The 19,672-nt window shown below is 50.1% G+C and overlaps 1 protein-coding gene across 2 annotated transcripts in view; it reads right to left on the reverse strand.

Annotated features, from left to right (window-relative positions):
• ATAD2 (ATPase family AAA domain containing 2) overlaps positions 1–19,672 on the reverse strand; it is a 289,706-nt gene that overhangs the window by 132,288 nt on the left and 137,746 nt on the right. For both annotated transcript variants that reach the window (XM_075352894.1, XM_075352895.1), the window contains exons 12-14: positions 13,322–13,496; positions 12,935–13,023; positions 2,239–2,398 (exon numbers count right to left, since the gene is read on the reverse strand). In XM_075352894.1, coding sequence (XP_075209009.1) covers positions 2,239–2,398; positions 12,935–13,023; positions 13,322–13,496 — 424 coding nt within the window. The remainder of the gene's footprint in view (positions 1–2,238; positions 2,399–12,934; positions 13,024–13,321; positions 13,497–19,672) is intronic.

Here is a 19,672-nt window from a genome sequence, read left to right on the forward strand (position 1 = left end):
GTATCCTCCTCGCCCTGCAATTCAGCCTGTGAATCAGAGCCGTGGGACGAGGCAGGAGAAGAGTCCCTGCGTCTCCGTTTAGGAGGACGGGGTCCTAAAACATGCTCTGTTAGCTCTGCAGAGCGAGTCGGAGCAGCAGAGACGCCCTGAGAAGGGGGCTGATGCATGGTCAGCAGAGTCCGGGACAGCTGTCCCATGGAGTCGGCAAAGGACTGGGAGATAGCATTAGAAAACGATGCTACCCAAGCCGGGGGTTCAGCCACCGGGGCCGGAGCAGCCGGAGGGACCCCTGGGGAGGCTCCAGGCTGAGGCACCACCATGTTAGAGCAGGCATCACAATGTGGATATGTGCTCGGTTCAGGCAGAATGAGCTGACATGCCGTGCATATAGCATATAGCCTTGCAGCGTTGCGCCTAGTGTGAGACATGCTGCTGAGGAGGAGGCTCTGCAGTAAAGAACACACTCCTTCAAAATGACCCCCAGAGAGTGTATAATAAAGCCCACAACCAGAGGTTGTGGCTTACCAGACCGATTCTTGTGTGCCCTCCGGATTCCCAGCTCGGACCCCCAGTGGATGCAGAAGTTGCAGCAGCCAGCGCCGATCAGTGAGTGAACGCTGATAAAATGGCGCTGGAGTGAGGAGGGGGGGCGGGGGTTAGCCCAAGAGCGGGAACCGGAGGGCCAAGGAGAGATACAGGGGAGGGAAACATCTCCTCAAAGAGGAGTGTCCTCCCCTCTGCTGAACGGCCAGTGGGCGGCGCCGCACTGTTCCCCTGCATGAGCAGGGGAACTGAAAACGAAACTAGGCCGCAACTGAAGCCGGGGCCTAGATTTTTCCATGCGGCCGACGAGCAGGCACCCTCGGCGCGGTTCTCAGGAAAAACCAGAGAACCGGCCGGAAATTACAGTAAAGTGTCAAAACACACTCTCCCCACAATAAAAGTAACCGGGACCCCTGAATAACGTCTCAATACTTAGCTTTTGAGACGCAGGGCCATGTCCCTGGGGGGAGGGTAAACGCTCCGTCCGACAGGATCCTGACAGGGCTGCGGATGGAGGTCGGTCTCCTGCAAAGCAGTGAGAACCGTGATGGCTCCCACTTCAAGCCAGAGCCTCAGGGGATGGTGAAGGAGCGCGGCATGTGAAGGCTCCAGCCTTGTAAAGTCAACCTTAACAGCACCGCCGACACAGTGGGGTGAGAAGGGACATGCCGGGAGTCCAGACTGGACCCGCTTTTCTTCCAAATCTTTGAAATCAAAAATCTTAAAAATCAAAAATCAGAGAATGCATGTGTGTGTGTGACCTCCTGAACACAAAGCATTGAAACTGGTTAGATGTGTCATCCAGGGGGTGTATATGCTCGGAGGGAGGAGCTACACTTTTAGTGTAGTACTTTGTGTGTCCTCCGGAGGCAGAAGCTATACACCCATGGTCTGGGTCTCCCATAAGGAACGATGAAGAAAATGTAGTCACTAGTGATGAGCGAGCACTACCATGCTCAGGCGCTCGAAACCAGCAGGTTGCACTCTACTTGAGTATCAAGCTTAATAGAAGTTAATGGGAAACTAAAGCATTTTCCTGGAAGATCTTGATACAAAAGTCCGCCATTGACGTTACTCTGTACTCGAGTTGCGCCCACCTGAGTGTTCGTTCTCTTTGCTTCGATTATGGAAGTGCTCGCTCAACACTTAGTCACATAGCATAGTGAAAACATCTGACCGTTTTTCTGGGGAAGATTAATCATTAAATTTGCATTTTTTTTTTTTTAATGATTGCCTTTTAAGTTTGATCTTTCTTGCTCGCTTCATTATCTGTTTTGTGTGGGTTTTTGTTAAAGCTTATCAACACTTCTTGTTTGTTTGTCAAAGATGATATGTTTCTTTAATTCAATATTTTTCTTTTGTACAAATTTTTGCCATAACCCGTGGTTCATGTTTTGTGCACGTGAAGGCCAACATGTGACATTTTATTGGATTGTACGACAACCTTAAAAAAAAAAAAATAAAAAAAATGATAATCCGTCCCTCCCCCCTCCGTAGCTCTCTCTAAAATTCCCTTTGTTTCCCATTTTGATGATTTTCTTTTGTTTATAAACTATCAGGAGGGGAAAAAAAAAAAAAAAAAAGTTGACAAGCATTAATGATGAATTGGGTTCTTTGTCATGTCAACAATAAACAATATTGGGGTTGCTTTGCCGGGAGGAATTTGGCTTTCTGTACATTTAGGGCACCACTTACATCTCTATCTGGCAGGCTGAAAAGAAATTCTCGGTCGAATCGGCCAGGTCTCCTGAGCGCTGGATCTATGGAATCCAGTCTGTTGGTGGCTCCTATCACAACGATCTCTCCTCGACTGTCCAATCCATCCATTAGAGCCAGCAGCGTGGATACTATGGAACTGACATTAAAAGGAAAAACTTCCTGTAAATTTGAAAGATTAAAACATCCATATGTGCATCGTAATCTAACATATTACAACTAGGTTATAGACGTTCCCCAGAGACTTTATGCACTCGGTCTTTAAAGAGGACCTCTCACTAGGACAATGGTTTTTGCTTTTATTTTACGCCCAATGCATTTTATTTAAAAGGGAATCTGTCACCACGTTTTTTGCCACCTAATCTCAGAGAACCATTACGTAGGGGCAGAGATCCTGATTCCAGTAATGAATTACTTATTGGGCTGCTTAGGGTAGTTTTAATACAATAATTGATTCATCAGCAGATCATTACAGGACTACTTGGAGTGCTGCAGGTAGTCCAGCATATTCATGAGCTCTGTATAACCGCAGCAGAGAAGAAGGGAATTTTGTTTACTTACCGTAAATTCCTTTTCTTCTAGCTCCAATTGGGAGACCCAGACAATTGGGTGTATAGCTACTGCCTCCGGAGGCCACACAAAGTATTACACTCAAAAGTGTAACCCCTCCCCTCTGCCTATACACCCTCCCGTGCATCACGGGCTCCTCAGTTTTGGTGCAAGAGCAGGAAGGAGGAAACTTATAAATTGGTCTAAGGTAAATTCAATCCGAAGGATGTTCGGAGAACTGAAACCAAAGAAACAATAGAACAACAAGCCCGAAGGGCACAGGGGCGAGTGCTGGGTCTCCCAATTGGAGCTAGAAGAAAAGGAATTTACGGTAAGTAAACAAAATTCCCTTCTTCTTTGTCGCTCCATTGGGAGACCCAGACAATTGGGACGTCCAAAAGCAGTCCCTGGGTGGGTAAAAGAATACCTCGATAATAGAGCCGACACGGCTCCCTCTTACAGGTGGGCAACCGCCGCCTGAAGGACTCGCCTACCTAGACTGGCATCTGCCGAAGCATAGGTATGCACCTGATAATGTTTCGTGAAAGTGTGCAGGCTAGACCAGGTAGCCGCCTGACAGCTGCTGAGCCGTCGCCCGGTGCCGCAATGCCCAGGACGCACCCACGGCTCTGGTAGAATGGGCTTTCAGCCCCGAAGGAAGCGGAAGCCCCGAAGAAAGGTAAGCTTCAAGAATCGGTTCCTTGATCCACCGAGCCAAGGTTGACTTGGAAGCCTGCGAACCCTTACGCTGACCGGCGACAAGGACAAAGAGTGCATCTGAACGGCGCAGGGGCGCTGTGCGAGACACGTAGTACCGGAGTGCTCTCACTAGATCTAATGAGTGCAAATCTTTTTCGCATCGGTGAATTGGATTAGGGCAAAAAGAAGGTAAGGTGATATCCTGATTGGATGAAAAGGAGATGCCACCTTAGGGAGAAATTCCGGAACAGGACGCAGAACCACCTTATCCTGGTGAAAAACCAGGAAGGGGGCTTTGCATGACAGCGCTGCAAGATCCGACACTCTTCGGAGTGATGTAACGGCCACTAGAAATGCCACCTTCTGCGAAAGACGTGATAAGGAGACATCTCGCAGCGGCTCGAAAGGTGGTTTCTGAAGAGCCGTTAGCACCCTGTAAAGGTCCCAGGGCTCTAGTGGGCGCTTGTAAGGTGGGACTATGTGGCATACTCCTTGCAGGAACGTGCGGACCTGCGGGAGCCTGGCTAGACGCTTTTGAAAAAATACTGAGAGCGCCGATACTTGTCCCTTGAGAGAGCTTAGTGACAAACCTTTGTCCATTCCAGATTGAAGGAAGGAAAGAAGAATGGGTAAGGCAAAAGGCCAGGGAGTAAACCCATTCACAAAGCGTCAGGACAAGAATATCCGCCAAGTCCTGTAATAGATCTTGGCGGACGTCGGTTTCCTGGCTTGTCTCATAGTGGCAATGACATCCTGAGATAACCCTGACGATGCTAGGAGCCAGGACTCAATGGCCACACAGTCAGGTTGAGGGCCGCAGAATTCAGATGGAAAAATGGCCCTTGTGACAGCAAGTCTGTGCGGTCTGGAAGGGCCCACGGTTGACCCACCGTGAGATGCCACAGATCCGGGTACCACGACCGCCTTGGCCAGTCTGGAGCGACGAGAATGGCGCGGCGGCAGTCGGACCTGATCTTGCGTAATACTCTGGGTAGCATCGCCAGAGGAGGAAACACATAAGGCAGTTGAAACTGCGACCAATCCTGTACTAATGCATCCGCCGCCAGAGCTCTGTGAACTGCGGAGATGGTGGATGCTGTGGCTTCCACCCACTGCAGAATTCGCCGTACTTCCTGGAAGGCTTGACGACTGCGAGTGCCGCCCTGGTGATTGATGTAGGCGACTGCAGTGGCGTTGTCCGACTGGATACGGATCTGCCTGCCCTCCAGCCACTGATGGAACACCAATAGGGCTAGATACACTGCCCTTCTCTCCAGAACATTGATCTGAAGGGAAGACTCCCTCGGAGTCCAGGTCCCCTGAGCCCTGTGGTGGAGAAACACTGTTCCCCACCCTGACAGGCTCGCGTCCGTGGTGACCACAGCCCAGGTTGGGGGCAGGAAGGATTTTCCCTGCGATAGAGAAGTGGGAAGAAGCCACCACTGAAGAGACGTCTTGGTTGCCAGGGAAAGAGACATTCTTGTCGAGGGAAGTCGATCTCTTGTCCCACTTGTGGAGAATGTCCCATTGGAGTGGGCGTAGATGAAATTGCGCGAAGGGCACTGCCTCCATCGCTGCCACCATCTTCCCTAGGAAGTGCATGAGGCGCCTCATGTAGGACCGCCACAACGGATGCCATGACTTTGGTGAAAACCCGTGGGGCTGTCGCCAAGCCGAAGGCAATGCCACGAACTGAAGGTGTTCGTCCCCTATGGCGAAACGCAAGAAGCGTTGATGTTCGGGTGCGATCGGCACATGGAGATAAGCATCTTTGATGTCGATCGATGCGAGAGTCTCCCTGTGACATCGAAGCGATGACCGAGCGGAGAGATTCCATCCTGAACCGTCTGGTTCTCACATGTCTGTTGAGCAGTTTGAGGTCCAGAACGGAACGGAATGAACCGTCCTTCATTGGCACCACGAACAAGTTGGAGTAAAAGCCGCGCCCCTGTTCCTGAGGGGGGACGGGAATCACAACTCCTGTCTTCAGAGCGGCCACTGCCTGAAGAAGTGCGTCGGCCCGAGCGGGGGGGGGGGGGGGGTGAGAGGTTGTGAAGAAACGAGTTGGAGGACGAGAGATGAACTCTATCCTGTAACCGTGAGACAGAATGTCTCTCACCCATCGGTCTTGAACATGTGGCCACCAGGTGTCGCAAAAGCGGGAGAGCCTGCCACCGACCGAGGATGCGGTTCGGGGATGCCAAGAGTCATGAGGAGGCCGCCTTGGAGGCAGTGCCTCCGGCAGCCTTTTGGGGGCGTGACTTAGACCGCCACGCGTAGGAGTTCCTCTGACCTTTCTCCGGCATATTGGACGAAGAGGATTGGGACTTGGCGGAGGGGCGAAAGGACCGAAACCTCGATTGTATCTTACGTTGCTGAGGTCGCTTCGGTCTGGACTGGGGTAAGGAGGAGTCTTTTCCCTCTCATCCAATCGTTCTCCAAACAATCGGTCGCCAGAAAACGGCAAACCGGTTAGGAATCTCTTGGAAGCCGAGTCTGCCTTCCATTCGCGCAGCCACATGGCTCTGCGGACTGCCACCGAATTAGCGGATGCGACCACTGTACGGCTAGCAGAGTCTAGGACTGCCTTCATGGCGTATGAAGAAAACGCCGACGCCTGAGAAGTCAAAGACGCAACCTGCGGAGCAGAAGTACGTGTGACCGCATTAATCTCGGTTAGACAAGCCGAGATAGCTTGGAGTGCCCACACGGCTGCAAAAGCCGGGGCAAAAGACGCGCCCGTGGCTTCATGGATGGATTTCACCAGGAGCTCTATCTGCCTGTCAGTGGCATCTTTTAGCGATGAGCCATCTGCAACCGATACCACAGATCTAGCCGCCAATCTAGAGACTGGAGGATCCACCTTGGGACACTGAGCCCAACCCTTAACTACGTCAGAGGGGAAGGGGTAATGTGTGTCAGCAAGGCGCTTAGTAAAGCGCTTGTCCGGAACCGCTCTGGGTTTCTGGACAGCATCCTTGAAGTGGGAGTGGTCGAAAGACGCACTCCGTGTACGTTTGGGGAACCGAAACTGGTGTTTCTCCTGCTGAGAAGCAGACTCCTCTATAGGTGGAGACGGGGGAGATAGATCTAACACCTGGTTGATGGACGAGATAAGATCATTTACTAAGGCGTCCCCTTCAGGTGTATCAAGGTTGAGGGCAACGTCATGGTCAGAGCCCTGAGCTGCGACCTCAGCCTCGTCCTCCAGCGAGTCCTCCAGCCGGGAACCTGAGCAGCGTGATGAAGCTGATGATTCCAAGCGGGCCCGCTTAGCTGGTCTGGGGCTGTGGACCTTGGAGGAGTCCTCCACGTGAAACCTAGAGCCCACCCCGGGAGCGCGCTGCGGCGTGGACCGAGAGGGACCTGGAGGCGCCGATCCAACAGTGTCCTGGGTCTGTGTAAGGACCGGTCTGGACTGCAAGGCTTCTAGCAGCTTGGCAGAGCATTTGTCCATAGACTTAGCCATGGATTGTGAAAGTGACTCAAAGAGCTTCTCAGCAAACACTGCAAACTCTGTCCCTGCCTCCTGGACAGTGGTAGCATGGGGGTCTACCTGAGCCGAGGGGCCCACAAGTGGTCCCGGCTCCGGCTGAGTCAGTGTAACAGGGGTCAAGCATTGCTCACAGTGAGGGTAGGTGGAACCCGCAGGCAACATAGCCCCACAAGAGGTACAGGTCGCAAAGAAACCCTGTGCCTTAGCGCTCTTGCTCCTTGTGGACGACATGCTGTTGTGTCCCAGGGGAGTGATCACAGAGGGTATAAGGGAAGAGTATACAGCCCGGCCGAACAGAGATCTATATATATATATATATATATATATATATATAACGTATCTATTCAGGCAACCCAGGGGGACCAGCACCGGATGACCGGTGTGGCTTACCGACTGCTAAAAAGCGGCGTGTGTGTCCTCCAGATTCCCTGCTCCAGGTCTCCCAGCGGTGAAGAGCTCTTTCCTGATGATTCTCCAGCGCAGAATGTCTGAAAAAAATGGCTGCTGGAGCTCTCAGAGGGGGAGTGGAGCGGTGGGCGGCACCAGGAAAAAGTGCGGGAATCTGGGGTCCCTATTGTGATCAAAGAGGGGGGAGGAAGCATACAGGATGCTCCGGCCCTCACTGCCGACGTCAGGACGGCTGTCCCGCCCCTACCCTGACAGACAGGTCCGGGGGCGGGAGTCTTGCCAGTAGGCCGCAACTGAAGCCGGGGACTAAATTTATGACCGCGGCCGACAAGCAGGCGCGGTCGGCGCGGAAGTCCCCCGGCTTTCACGGATCAGCAGCCGCTGTGTGTCCCAGGCAGCGTCCGGTCGGCTGTCCCGCCCCTACCCTGACAGACAGGTCCGGGGGCGAGATTTTGCAAGTAGGCCGCAACTGAAGCCGGGGACTAAATTTATGACCGCGGCCGACAAACAGGCGCGGTCGGCGCAGAAGTCCCCCGGCTTTCACGGCCTAGCAGCCCTTGCAGCGTCCGGGTGCCAGGCGCTCCATGAACCGTCCCCATGGGGACACAGAGTACCTGACAGATGCAGGGCCCGGTCCCTGATAAAGAAAATACTCCGGTCCGGCAGATTCCACACTGGGGCTGCGGAGGGAGCACGGTCCCAGTACCTGGATGACCGCTCAGGATCCCACTTCTCCCAGAGCCCCCAAGGGATGGTGAAGGAAATACGACATGTGGCTCCAGCCTCTGTACCCGCAATGGGTACCTCAACCTTAACAGCACCGCCGACGTAGTGGGGTGAGAAGGGAGCATGCCGGGGGCCCCGTGGGAGCCCTCTTTTCTTCCAACCGATAACATCAGCAGCTGCTGCTGACTAAAATGGGAATGCATGAGTGGATGTGTGCCTCCTTCCACACAAAGCATAAAACTGGGGAGCCCGTGAGGCACGGGAGGGTGTATAGGCAGAGGGGAGGGGTTACACTTTTGAGTGTAATACTTTGTGTGGCCTCCGGAGGCAGAAGCTATACACCCAATTGTCTGGGTCTCCCAATGGAGCGACAAAGAAAACCTTGCTATCATTTTAATAGAATCAAACAGCTCAGTAAGTGACACATCACTGCAATCAGGGTCTATCTACATTACACTGCTCTCAGATGAGGAAAAAAAAAAACAAAAAAACCTGGTGACAAATTCCCTTTAACACTAGAAGTCCCAGGAATTTCGAGCGCCATAGGGTTCCAATGGTAAAAATGTTAAATGACCCCTCTCTGGGACTTCTAGTGTTCAGGGCTAATTGTTATAGACTTCAATGGGGTGTTTCTGGGGAATGTGTCTATAGCATAATTAAAAGCTCCAGAGCTATGCCCCCTTAGTAAAGGCCATAAATAGCATTTCTCGGGTGCTTAAATGGGGAACACAGGAATTCTTGTGTGTACGCTGCTGCCACCAGGAGGCAGACAATGAGAATTACACTTAAAAAAAAAAAAAAAAAAAGTCAATTCTTCAACTGCACTAAATCAGTTTAAACCTAGCGTCACCTAGGAGGCAGACACCGGCAGGAGGCCTAGACCTGCCTGCTATGGTATTTTTTTTGCAAATAATTTTCTCTTAGATGGGGAAAACTGAGGTGGAACAGCCCCTCTGTGATCTCAAGATGAAACACGGAGAATACACAGTCTGGCGGGGGTTAGGTCGCATACTCACGTGGATTGCAGGACCATTTCCAGATGCAGTCGGCATCCTGGTGCAGATTGTCGTTAACCCTGGTCTCATTCCCACCCGAGTGGTGCGTTGCACGGAGAGAAGAAAATCTATGGTTCCTTACGTTGTGGTATAAAGAAGGCTGTGTTCCAGGATCAAGCACCTTCAGGACAGAGGAGTATGGCCCCTTTTCTGAATCCTACTGTGGTATTTTTCCCAGGGCTGTGGAGTCGGTAAGCCAAACCTTCGACTCCGACTCCTCAAATTCTCTTGCACCGACTCCGACTCCGGCTCCGACTCCGGCTCCTACATATATTGCTTAGTTAGGTGAAAAATTTATTGTAGTACATGAATATGTGTATGTGAACATCAGACATTTAATAATTTTTATGATACGATAATCAAGATATTTGGATAGAACATAAAATATATTTATTGGATACAACTTTAGAACACAAAAAACTGTAATAAATTGTAAATATGTAATACACTATGTAATATACAGTAGATTACATATATAACTTGTGTGTGTATATACACTGTGTGTATATATATATATATATATATATATATATATATATATATATATATATATATATATATATATATATATATATATATATATATATATATATATATATATTACATATTTACAATTTATTAGTTTTTTGTGTTCTAAAGTTGTATTCCAATAAATATTTTATGTTCTATCCAAATATCTTGATAAAATATTTATTGGAATACAACTTTAGAACACAAAAAACTAATAAATTGTAAATATGTAATATATATATATATATATATATATATACACACAGTGTATATACACACACAAGTTATATATGTAATCTACTGTATATTACATAGTGTATTACATATTTACAATTTATTACAGTTTTTTGTGTTCTAAAGTTGTATCCAATAAATATATTTTATGTTCTATCCAAATATCTTGATTATTGTATCATAAAAACAATTAAATGTCTGATGTTCACATTGTACTACAATAAATTTTTCACTTAAATATAAGCATTATACTAAATGTTATTATTTAGTAAAATATTCAGCACATTCTGCATTGCACTCCTGTCCCCAATTTATTATATATTTTAGGAGTCGGAGTCGGTGCATTTTATACCGACTCCGACTCCACGACTCCGACTCCACAGCCCTGATTTTTCCCCAGGAGCAGAGCTTTTACGTTAGGTCACAATTTTAATTCCGGCCTGGCAGTCTACCATCCACCAGTGGATTCAGGAAATCCCACTGGTGCTAGGTTTCTCCAGTGGGCCATACCCGTGATCTCACAGACAATCAAGCTCACGCAGGCTCTCTTCCCACACAGTAGCCTGTGCCCGCTCATTCCCTCTGAGCACCATCTTCACACTGGCTGCCAGATTCATACGGTCAACGTGCACAAGTGACAGCGCAGAGGAAGGAGTCTGCGCTATGTGCTGCAGTCAGACCAGCAATGCATCCCAGGAGCAGGTAGGCCGTCTGTTGCATACCGTAGCATTGCTCTCCTCCTCTAAGGCCATACACCTGGCTTCCAGGCCGCTGGTAAAGTTATTTCCTTCAGAGTGGATCACGCTGTTCCTCTTCGATCCATGGGATCTCATCTTTGTGTTGTCACCTTCCAGGGCTCTCCCTTGACATCTGGTAGGGTGTTTTTCTGGTAGCATTCACCTTCATTAGGTCACACTCCAGCTGGCAGAGGACTCCTGACGCTTTCTGCTTCTCCAGAATTCGATGATACTTTCCTTCTCCATAAGATATCTTTCAATCTAAATAATCAGATCATTTTATATGCCCACCTCTCTCATAGGTATATATAATCTGTACACAAGGTGGTTACGGTCAGAGCGGTGTGGAAGTGACCAGTGCATCCCGGCCATATTCCGACGGTTTGCCCTTCCAGAAGGATCCCATTGAGGTCTCTCCATCACGCCCTGCCAGTACAGGACAGAGTCCTTCTGCCGGGGGGATAAGGCTCACTCCACCCAGGCGTGGGGTCCTCCTGGACCATTCGCCATCAGGCTTCTGTTCTGCAACATTGTAAACCTGTAACCTCTCCCTTTATACACACATTCCCAAACTTTCACAGAATCCAGGGAGAAAGGCGCTTCAAGAGGCAATCACCCGTGGTACAGCCTGAGGGGTCGGCCTTACTACACCATTACCTTGTCGTTGTGCAAATATTTTTTTGCTTTCAACTCTTGTGACAGCTTTGGAACGTCACACAAGTTTCCTGTGTCTCCAATTAAGGGTTTGAGAAAAGAAGATTTTGTAAACAGCCCCTATCAAGGTTAGGAATTTTGGGGAGACCACAAATGGGGTCCCTCGTTTGGGTCACAGACTGGTTCAAAATCAAATCCGCGCAGATGTATGAGGAAAAATGACCACACAGAAGCTCAATGCTCTTCTAACCAGTATATTATAAAATACACACAGTTATTCAGTTCAACATTGTCCTTGATTGGTTAGAGATAAACGACAGTCTATATATAGTACGTTAGAAATCATGATTATCCAATACAACATTTGACCTTGGAGCAAGAACAAGGAGTCAACATCCCACATCCCAGCTGGTGTGAACAAACTGGTTATGAATTCTCTCAGTAGGTTATGAATACTACTTTGTTCATTTTGGCTTTATTTTTGTTTACACATTGCTGAAGACACATCTTAGAATCATATTATGAAGAGTCTATGCGATTGTCATATAGACACACCGATTATGCAACGACTACACACACACACACACACACACACACACACACACACACACAGATCATCTTATTACATCTGGACAAACTGCCTATTATAGCCCAGGCCTACCCTCTAACCCCCCCCCCCCCCCGCCCCCACCATTATGCTTTTTTCGGCATTTTATTTGCACTGTGACCTCCAACTCCTTTCTTTGTTCTATTTGTACAGCTCTAAATTGTTGTATACCTTCTCTCTCCTACTCTTTTCCCTAACTGGTTTAGTCTGATGTCTGCAAGGCAGGAGCACATTTTTTTTTTTTTTTTTAGTAAATGTAAGGTCAGCCTCCTGTTGGCATTAGTGTTAAGCTAGTAGCTGACTATTCGTACTCGCTTTACTTTTAGCGAGTACTGTCTGCTACGCGCATATTGGTAACAAGTAGTGGGCGCAATGTAAGTCAAAGTGAAATACTCGCTAAGTAGCGAGTAAATTGAAAGCCGTGCTATTCCCTACGCGCACGAATAGTACGGCTTTCGGGTTACTCACTACTTAGCGACTATTACCCCTTGACTTACATTGCGCCTGTTACTTGTTACGAATATGAGAGTTGCGGACAGTACTCGCTAACAGCATAGAGAGTACGAATAGTTAACTACTCGGTCAACACTAGTTGGCACCCATGGTTTCCTGTGACCCTCAAATGAACGCCCCAAGAAAAAGTACCAAAAATCCTATTATTGGACGCACAAGTCAGAAAGACTCATTTCGGACTGCATGACAGATAAATATAAAATATACAAAATTAAAAACATAAAATACCATATTAATATAAAAATGATTAATATAATTATAATAATATAATTACTAATAATAATATATAATATATTATAATATATAACAATATAATATAATTAATATAAATAATAAATATTATAAGAAAATATAATATGCGTATTATATTAATATAATATGCATGTGTGCGATTGTTGCTTTAACATTCAAAAAAAAAAATAAATAAATAAAATAAATAAATAGGAAAAACTTCTGTTAAGAACAATTGGGAAATTCACTAGCTTACCTGTGAATCTGGTCTTGCCTGCTTGACCGTACAGGAGCCAGGCCATCAATCTCATCAAAAAAGATTATTGATGGACGCATTTGGTAAGCCTATGCATAGAAGAGAGATTAGTAAGAATTGTTTTTTGTTTTTTTTTTTGCACGCTGCAATTTATCTTTATTTTGATAACGGTAGGTGATAGACTTCATTTTATAATTAAAAGGAAGCTACTCGGACATGGTAACAATCGTGCGGATCCATCAGGAGCCTATCATTTGGCACTGCCCATTTCTATCTATGGTGGCAAGTCTTAAAATATTTTTTTTTTTGGAAACACTGTTGCACAAATAACAGCTTGTGGTATTGAGGATACCGTATCTTGGCCCAAATATTCAAACTAATAATTACCTGATCGAATAGTAATCGCAGCTGGCGCTCGGACTCTCCGACCCACTTGCTCAAGCAATCTGCACCTTTCCTCATGAAGAAGGCGACTCTTCTATCACCCACGCTGCATTCATTGGCCAAGGCACGAGCAACCAAGGTCTTGCCAGTTCCAGGAGGACCATAGAACAGACACCCTCTGGACATAGAATTAAGAATAAGGCACAGGTGGTAAATGCAGTTGGCCTTAAAACTACGTACAGCTTTGCAGATTTTTATTGTTTACTTGCATCCTAAATGCAAAGTTAAGCAACTGTTTAAACTAACTTCATTAACAAGTGATCTATTCTGCTGCAGACTAAAGCGGGCTTTACATGCTGCGATCTCGCTAGCGAGATGGCAAGCGATCGTACCCGCCCCCGTCGGCTGTGCGACACGGGCATATCGCCGCCCGTGTCTCCCAACCTCGCTTACCCCCATCACATGGACTTACCTGCCCTGCGACGTCGCTGTGACCGGCGACCCGCCTCCTTCCTAAGGGGGCGGTTTGTGCGGCATCACAGCGACATCACACGGCAGGCGGGCAATAGAAGTGGAGGGGCAGAGATGAGCGGGACGTAACATCCCGCCTACCTCCTTCCTTCCGCATTGCTGGTGGACGCAGGTAAGGAGATGTTCCTCGCTCCTGCGGTGTCACACATAGCGATGGAACGAGGAACAACATCGCTAATGAGAGGAAAGAAGGGAATTTTGTTTACTTACCGTAAATTCCTTTTCTTCTAGCTCCTATTGGGAGACCCAGACAATTGGGTGTATAGCTTCTGCCTCCGGAGGCCACACAAAGTATTACACTTTAAAAAGTGTAACCCCTCCCCTCTGCCTATACACCCTCCCGTGCATCACGGGCCCATCAGTTTTGGTGCCAAAGCAGGAAGGAGGAAACTTATAAATTGGTCTAAGGTAAATTCAATCCGAAGGATGTTCGGAGAACTGAAACCATGAACCAAAAGAACAATTCAACATGAACAACATGTGTACACAAAAGAACAACAGCCCGAAGGGAACAGGGGCGGGTGCTGGGTCTCCCAATAGGAGCTAGAAGAAAAGGAATTTACGGTAAGTAAACAAAATTCCCTTCTTTGTCGCTCCATTGGGAGACCCAGACAATAGGGACGTCCAAAAGCAATCCCTGGGTGGGTAAAAGAATACCTCGATAAAAAGAGCCGAAAAACGGGCCCCTCTTACAGGTGGGCAACTGCCGCCTGAAGGAGTCGCCTACCTAGGCTGGCATCTGCCGAATCATCGGCATGCACCTGATAGTGTTTCGTGAAAGTGTGCAGACTCGACCAGGACGCCGCCTGACACACCTGCCGAGCCGTAGCCTGGTGCCGCAAAGCCCAGGACACCGACTGCTCTGGTAGAATGGGCCTTCAGCCCTGCAGGAATCGGAAGCTTAAAAGAACGGTAGGCTTCAAGAATCGGTTCCTTGATCCACCGAGCCAAGGTTGACTTGAAAACCTGAAATCCCTTACTCTGGCCCGCGATAAGGACAAGAGCGCATCAGACCGGCGCAGGGGCGCCGTGCGAGAAATATAGAGCCGGAGTGTTCTAACCAGATCTAATAAATGCAAATCCTTTTCACATTGGTGAACTGGATGCGGACCCAAAGAGGGTAAGACGATATCCTGATTGAGATGAAACGGGGATACCTTAGGGATAAAGTCCGGGACCGGACGTAGAACCACCCTATACTGGTGAAACACCAGGAAGGGGGCTTTGCATGACAGCGCTGCTAGCTGAGACACTCTTCTGAGTGATGTGACTGCCACTAGGAAGGCCACCCTTTGCGAAAGGCGAGATAGAGAGATCCCGCATCGGCTCGAAAAGTGGCTTCTGAAGAGTCGTCAGCACCCTGTTGAGATCCGAGGGTGTTAACGGACGCTTGTAAGGTGGGACCGGAAAGCGCCGATACTTGTCCCTTGAGAGAGCCGAGAGACAAACCCTTGTCCATTCCGGATTGAAGGAAAGAAGAAAAGTGGGCAAGGCAAACGGCCAGGGAGTAAAACCCTGATCAGAGCACCAGGATAAGAAGATCCTCCAAGTCCTGTGATAGATCTTGGCGGACGTTGGTTTCCTGGCCTGTCTCATGGTGGCAATGACATCTGGAGATATCCCTGATGACGCTAGGAGCCACCACACAGTGAGGATTAGAGCCGCAGAATTCAGAAGGAAATATGGCCCTTGAGGCAGCAAGTCTGGTCGGTCTGGGAGTGTCCACGGTTGACCCACCGTGAGGTGCCACGGTCCGGGTACCACGATCACCTCGGCCAGTCTGGAGCGACGAGGATGGCGCGGCGACAGTCTGACCTGATCTTGCGTAACACTCTGGGCAGTAGTGCCAGAGGAGGAAATACATAAGGCAGTCGAAACTGCGACCAGTCGTGAACTAGCGCGTCTGCCGCCAGAGCTCTGTGATCCTTGGACCGAGCCATGAATGCCGGGACTTTGTTGTTGTGCCGAGACGCCATTAGATCGACGTCCGGCGTTCCCCAGCGGCAACAGATCTCTAGAACACGTCCGGGTGAAGAGACCATTCCCCTGCGTCCATGCCCTGGCGACTGAGAAAATCTGCTTTCCAGTTTTCTACGCCCGGGATGTGAACTGCGGAGATGGTGGAGGCTGTGGCTTCCGCCCACAGCCGAATCCGCCGAACTGCTCGGAAGGCTTGATGACTGCGTGTGCCGCCCTGGTGGTTGATGTACGCAACCGCCGTGGCGTTGTCCGACTGAATTCGGATCTGCCTGCCCTCCAGCCATTGCTGGAACACCTTTAGGGCTAGATCCACTGCCCTTATCTCCAGAACATTGATCTGAAGGGAGGACTCTGTCGGAGTCCAGGTTCCCTGAGCCGAGTGGTGGAGGAAGACCGCTCCCCACCCTGACAGACTCGCGTCCGTCGTGACCACAGCCCCGGCTGGGGGCCGGAAGGATTTTTCCTTCGCCCAGGAAGAGGAAAGAAGACACCACTGAAGAGAGGTTTTGCTGCAAGGGAAAGAGAGACGTTCTTGTCTAGGGACGTCGACCTCCTGTCCCATTTGCGGTGTCCGATAGAATCGGACGCAGACGAAACTGCGCAAGGGAACTGCCTCCCTTGCTGCCACCATCTTCCTGAGAAAGTGCATGAGGCGCCTCAAGGGGTGACTGGGCCCGAAGGAGAGATTGCACCCCTGTCTGTAGTGAACGCCGACTATGCAGCGGAAGCTTCACTATCGCTGAGAGAGTATGAAACTCCATCCCGAGGCAAGTCAGTGATTGGGTCGGTGTCAGTTATGACCTTGGAAATTTGATGATCCACCCGAACCCCTGGAGAGTCTCCAGAGCAATGGTCAGGTTGTGTTGACATGCCACCCAGGAGGGTGTCTTGACTAGAAGATCGTCTAGGTAAGTGATCACCGATTGGCCCTGAGAGTGTAGGACCGCCACTACTGCTGCCATGACCTTGGTGAAGACCCGTGGGGCTGTCGCCAGGCCGAATGGCAGTGCCACGAACTGAATTTGTTCGTCCCTGATGGCGAAACGCAGAAAGCGTTGAAGCTCGGGTGCGATCGGTACATGGAGATAAGCATCCTTGATGTCAATTGATGCTAGGAAGTCTCCTTGTGACATCGAGGCTTCAGAGAGTTCACCGCCTGAAAAAGTGCATCGGCTCGCTCGGGGGGGCGGAGATGTTTTGAAGAAACGAGTCGGAGGACGAGAGCAGAGCTCTATCCTGTAACCGTGAGACAGAATGTCTCTCACCCATCGGTCTTGGACATGTGGCCACCAGGCGTCGCAAAAGCGGGAGAGCCTGCCACCGACCGAGGACGCGGTCTTGGTGAGGCCGAAGTCATGAGGAAGCCGCCTTGTGACTTAGACCGTCATGCAGAAGAGTTCCTCTAGCCCTCCTCTGACCTGTTGGACGTGGAGGAACGGAACTTTGCTGATGACCGAAATGACCGAAACCTTTGGACTGGGGCAAGGACGAGACCTTTCCCTTGGACTGTCTAGTAACTTCATCCAATTGCTCGCCAAACAAACGGTCGCCAGAAAGTGGCAAACCGGTTAAGAACTTCTTGGAAGCAGAGCCTGCCTTCCATTCACGTAGCCACATGGCCCTGCAGACTGCCACCGAATTGGTGGATGCTACCGCTGTACGGCTCGCAGAGTCCATGAACGGCGTTCATGGCGTAGAACGAAAAAACCTACGCCTGAGAAGTGAAGGACACAACCTGCGGGGCAGAGGTATGTGCAACCGCAATAATCTCAGCCAGAGAAGCTGAGATAGCTTGGAGTGCCCTCACGGCTGCGAAGGCTGGAGCAAAAGATGCGACTATGGCTTCATAGATGGATTTCATCATAAGCTTTATTTGCCTGTCAGGGCATTCGTGAGAGATGGACATCTGCCACTAATACTACGGATCTAGCCGCCAGACTGGAGAATCCACCCTGTGACACTGAGCCCAACCCTTAACAACGTCAGGGGGGAAAAGGGTAACGCGTGTCCATAATGCGCTTAGTAAGCGCTTGTCCGTAAAGTTCTGTGCTTCTGGACGGCCCCTCTGGAGTTAGAGTGATCGAAACACGCACTCCTGATGAAGTCGGGGAAGGTTCCCAGCGGGCCCGCTTAGCCTATCAGAGGCCGCGGTCCGTGACGGAGTTCTCACCGTGGGATCTGGGTGTTACCCCAGGAGCCCCTTGTTGTACCGACCCAGAGGGACCCGGGAGCGATGAACTCACAGCTCCCTGGCCCTGTGTTCTCGGTCTGGACTGCAAGGCTTCCAGTATCTTAGCAGACCCTCTGTCCATAGACTGAGTCCTGGAATGTGAAAGCTACTCAGAGATTTGCTGATTCCAACATGCAAACTCTGTCCCTGTCATCTGTTCAGTGGAAACCGGCGGTACCACCTGGCCGAGGGTCCCACCAGTGCCGGAGGCTCCGGCTGAGTGAGTGCCCTCGGGGCCAAGCATTGTACACAATGAGGGTATGTGGAACCTGCCTGTAATATGGTACAGGTTGCAAAATAAGCCAGTGCCTTGGCACCCTTACTCTTTAAGAGCAGACAACAGCATGTCGTCCGCAGAGTATTCAGTGAGGGTATACAGCCAAAAGCAAATAATGCTGCCGGACAGTGAGATCATATACCATATAGATAAACATATATATATACACACTGCGGCACCAAGGGGGGTCAGCACCTGAAAACTGGTGCCCCACAGTGCTCAGTGAGGGGGAAGGAGGATACCAACGTATGCTCCAGCCCTCCCTGCCGACGTCCAGTCGGCCGTCCCGTCGTTACCCCTGACTGGCAGGCCTGAGAACGGGAGTATATGGTACTAGGCCGCAAGAGCCGGGGACTAAATTTAAAAACGCGTCCGGCAAACCTGGCGCGGTCGGCGCAGTAGTCCCAGTCTCACAAACCTCTCAGCAACCGCTGCGGCATTTGTAACACAGATGCTGCGTGCACCGTCCCTCAGGGGACACAGAGTACCTTATGATGCAGGGCTCTGTCCCTGATGATGTCCAGTCTCCTGTCCGTCAGAATCCCCCAGGGGCTGCGGATGGAGCCCGGTCCCAGTGCATGGCGACCGGTTAGGATCCCCCTCTCCCAGAGCAGTGGGAAACCTTTGCAGAATTCTGAGATCCTCCACCGGCAGAATTATAACAATGGCTGCCGGCGTTCCGAGGGGAGGAGAGAGCCGTGGGCGGCACCGCAAAAGTGTGGGAACCTGGTGGCCCATAGAGATCAGTGAGGGGGGCGGAGGACAGCGAAGTGTGCTCCAGCCCTCACTGTCGGCATCATAGCGACCGTCCCGCCTTTCTCCCTGACTGGCAGGCTCAGGGGCGGGAGTTTAACACAGTAGGCCGCAAAAGCCGGGGACTAAAGTATAAACCGCGGCCGACAAACAGGCACGGTCGGCGCGGTAGTCCCGGACAAAAAATCCACACCGCAGTCGCAGCTGCGTCTGAGGCCAAGGTGCTTCATGCACCGTCCCAACGGGGACACAGAGTACCTGTAGATGCAGGGCATGTCCCTGACGATACTCCGTCTCCTGTCCAGCAGATTCCCCCAGGGGCTGCGGAGGGAGCCCGGTCCCAGTGGCTGGATGACCGGTTAGGATCCCACTTCCCCAGAGCCCCTAAGGGATGGGGAAGGAAAACGGCATGTGGCTCCTGCCTGTGTACCCGCAATGGGTACCTCAACCTTAACAACACCGCCGACCTGAGTGGGGTGAGAAGGGAGCATGCCGGGGGCCCTGTTAGGGGCCCTCTTTTCTTCCATCCGATATAATCAGCAGCTGCTGCTGACTAAAATGTGGAGCATTGTGTGCATGTGTG

The sequence above is a fragment of the Anomaloglossus baeobatrachus genome, chromosome 6, assembly GCF_048569485.1.
Source record: "Anomaloglossus baeobatrachus isolate aAnoBae1 chromosome 6, aAnoBae1.hap1, whole genome shotgun sequence".
Taxonomy (NCBI): domain Eukaryota; kingdom Metazoa; phylum Chordata; class Amphibia; order Anura; family Aromobatidae; genus Anomaloglossus; species Anomaloglossus baeobatrachus.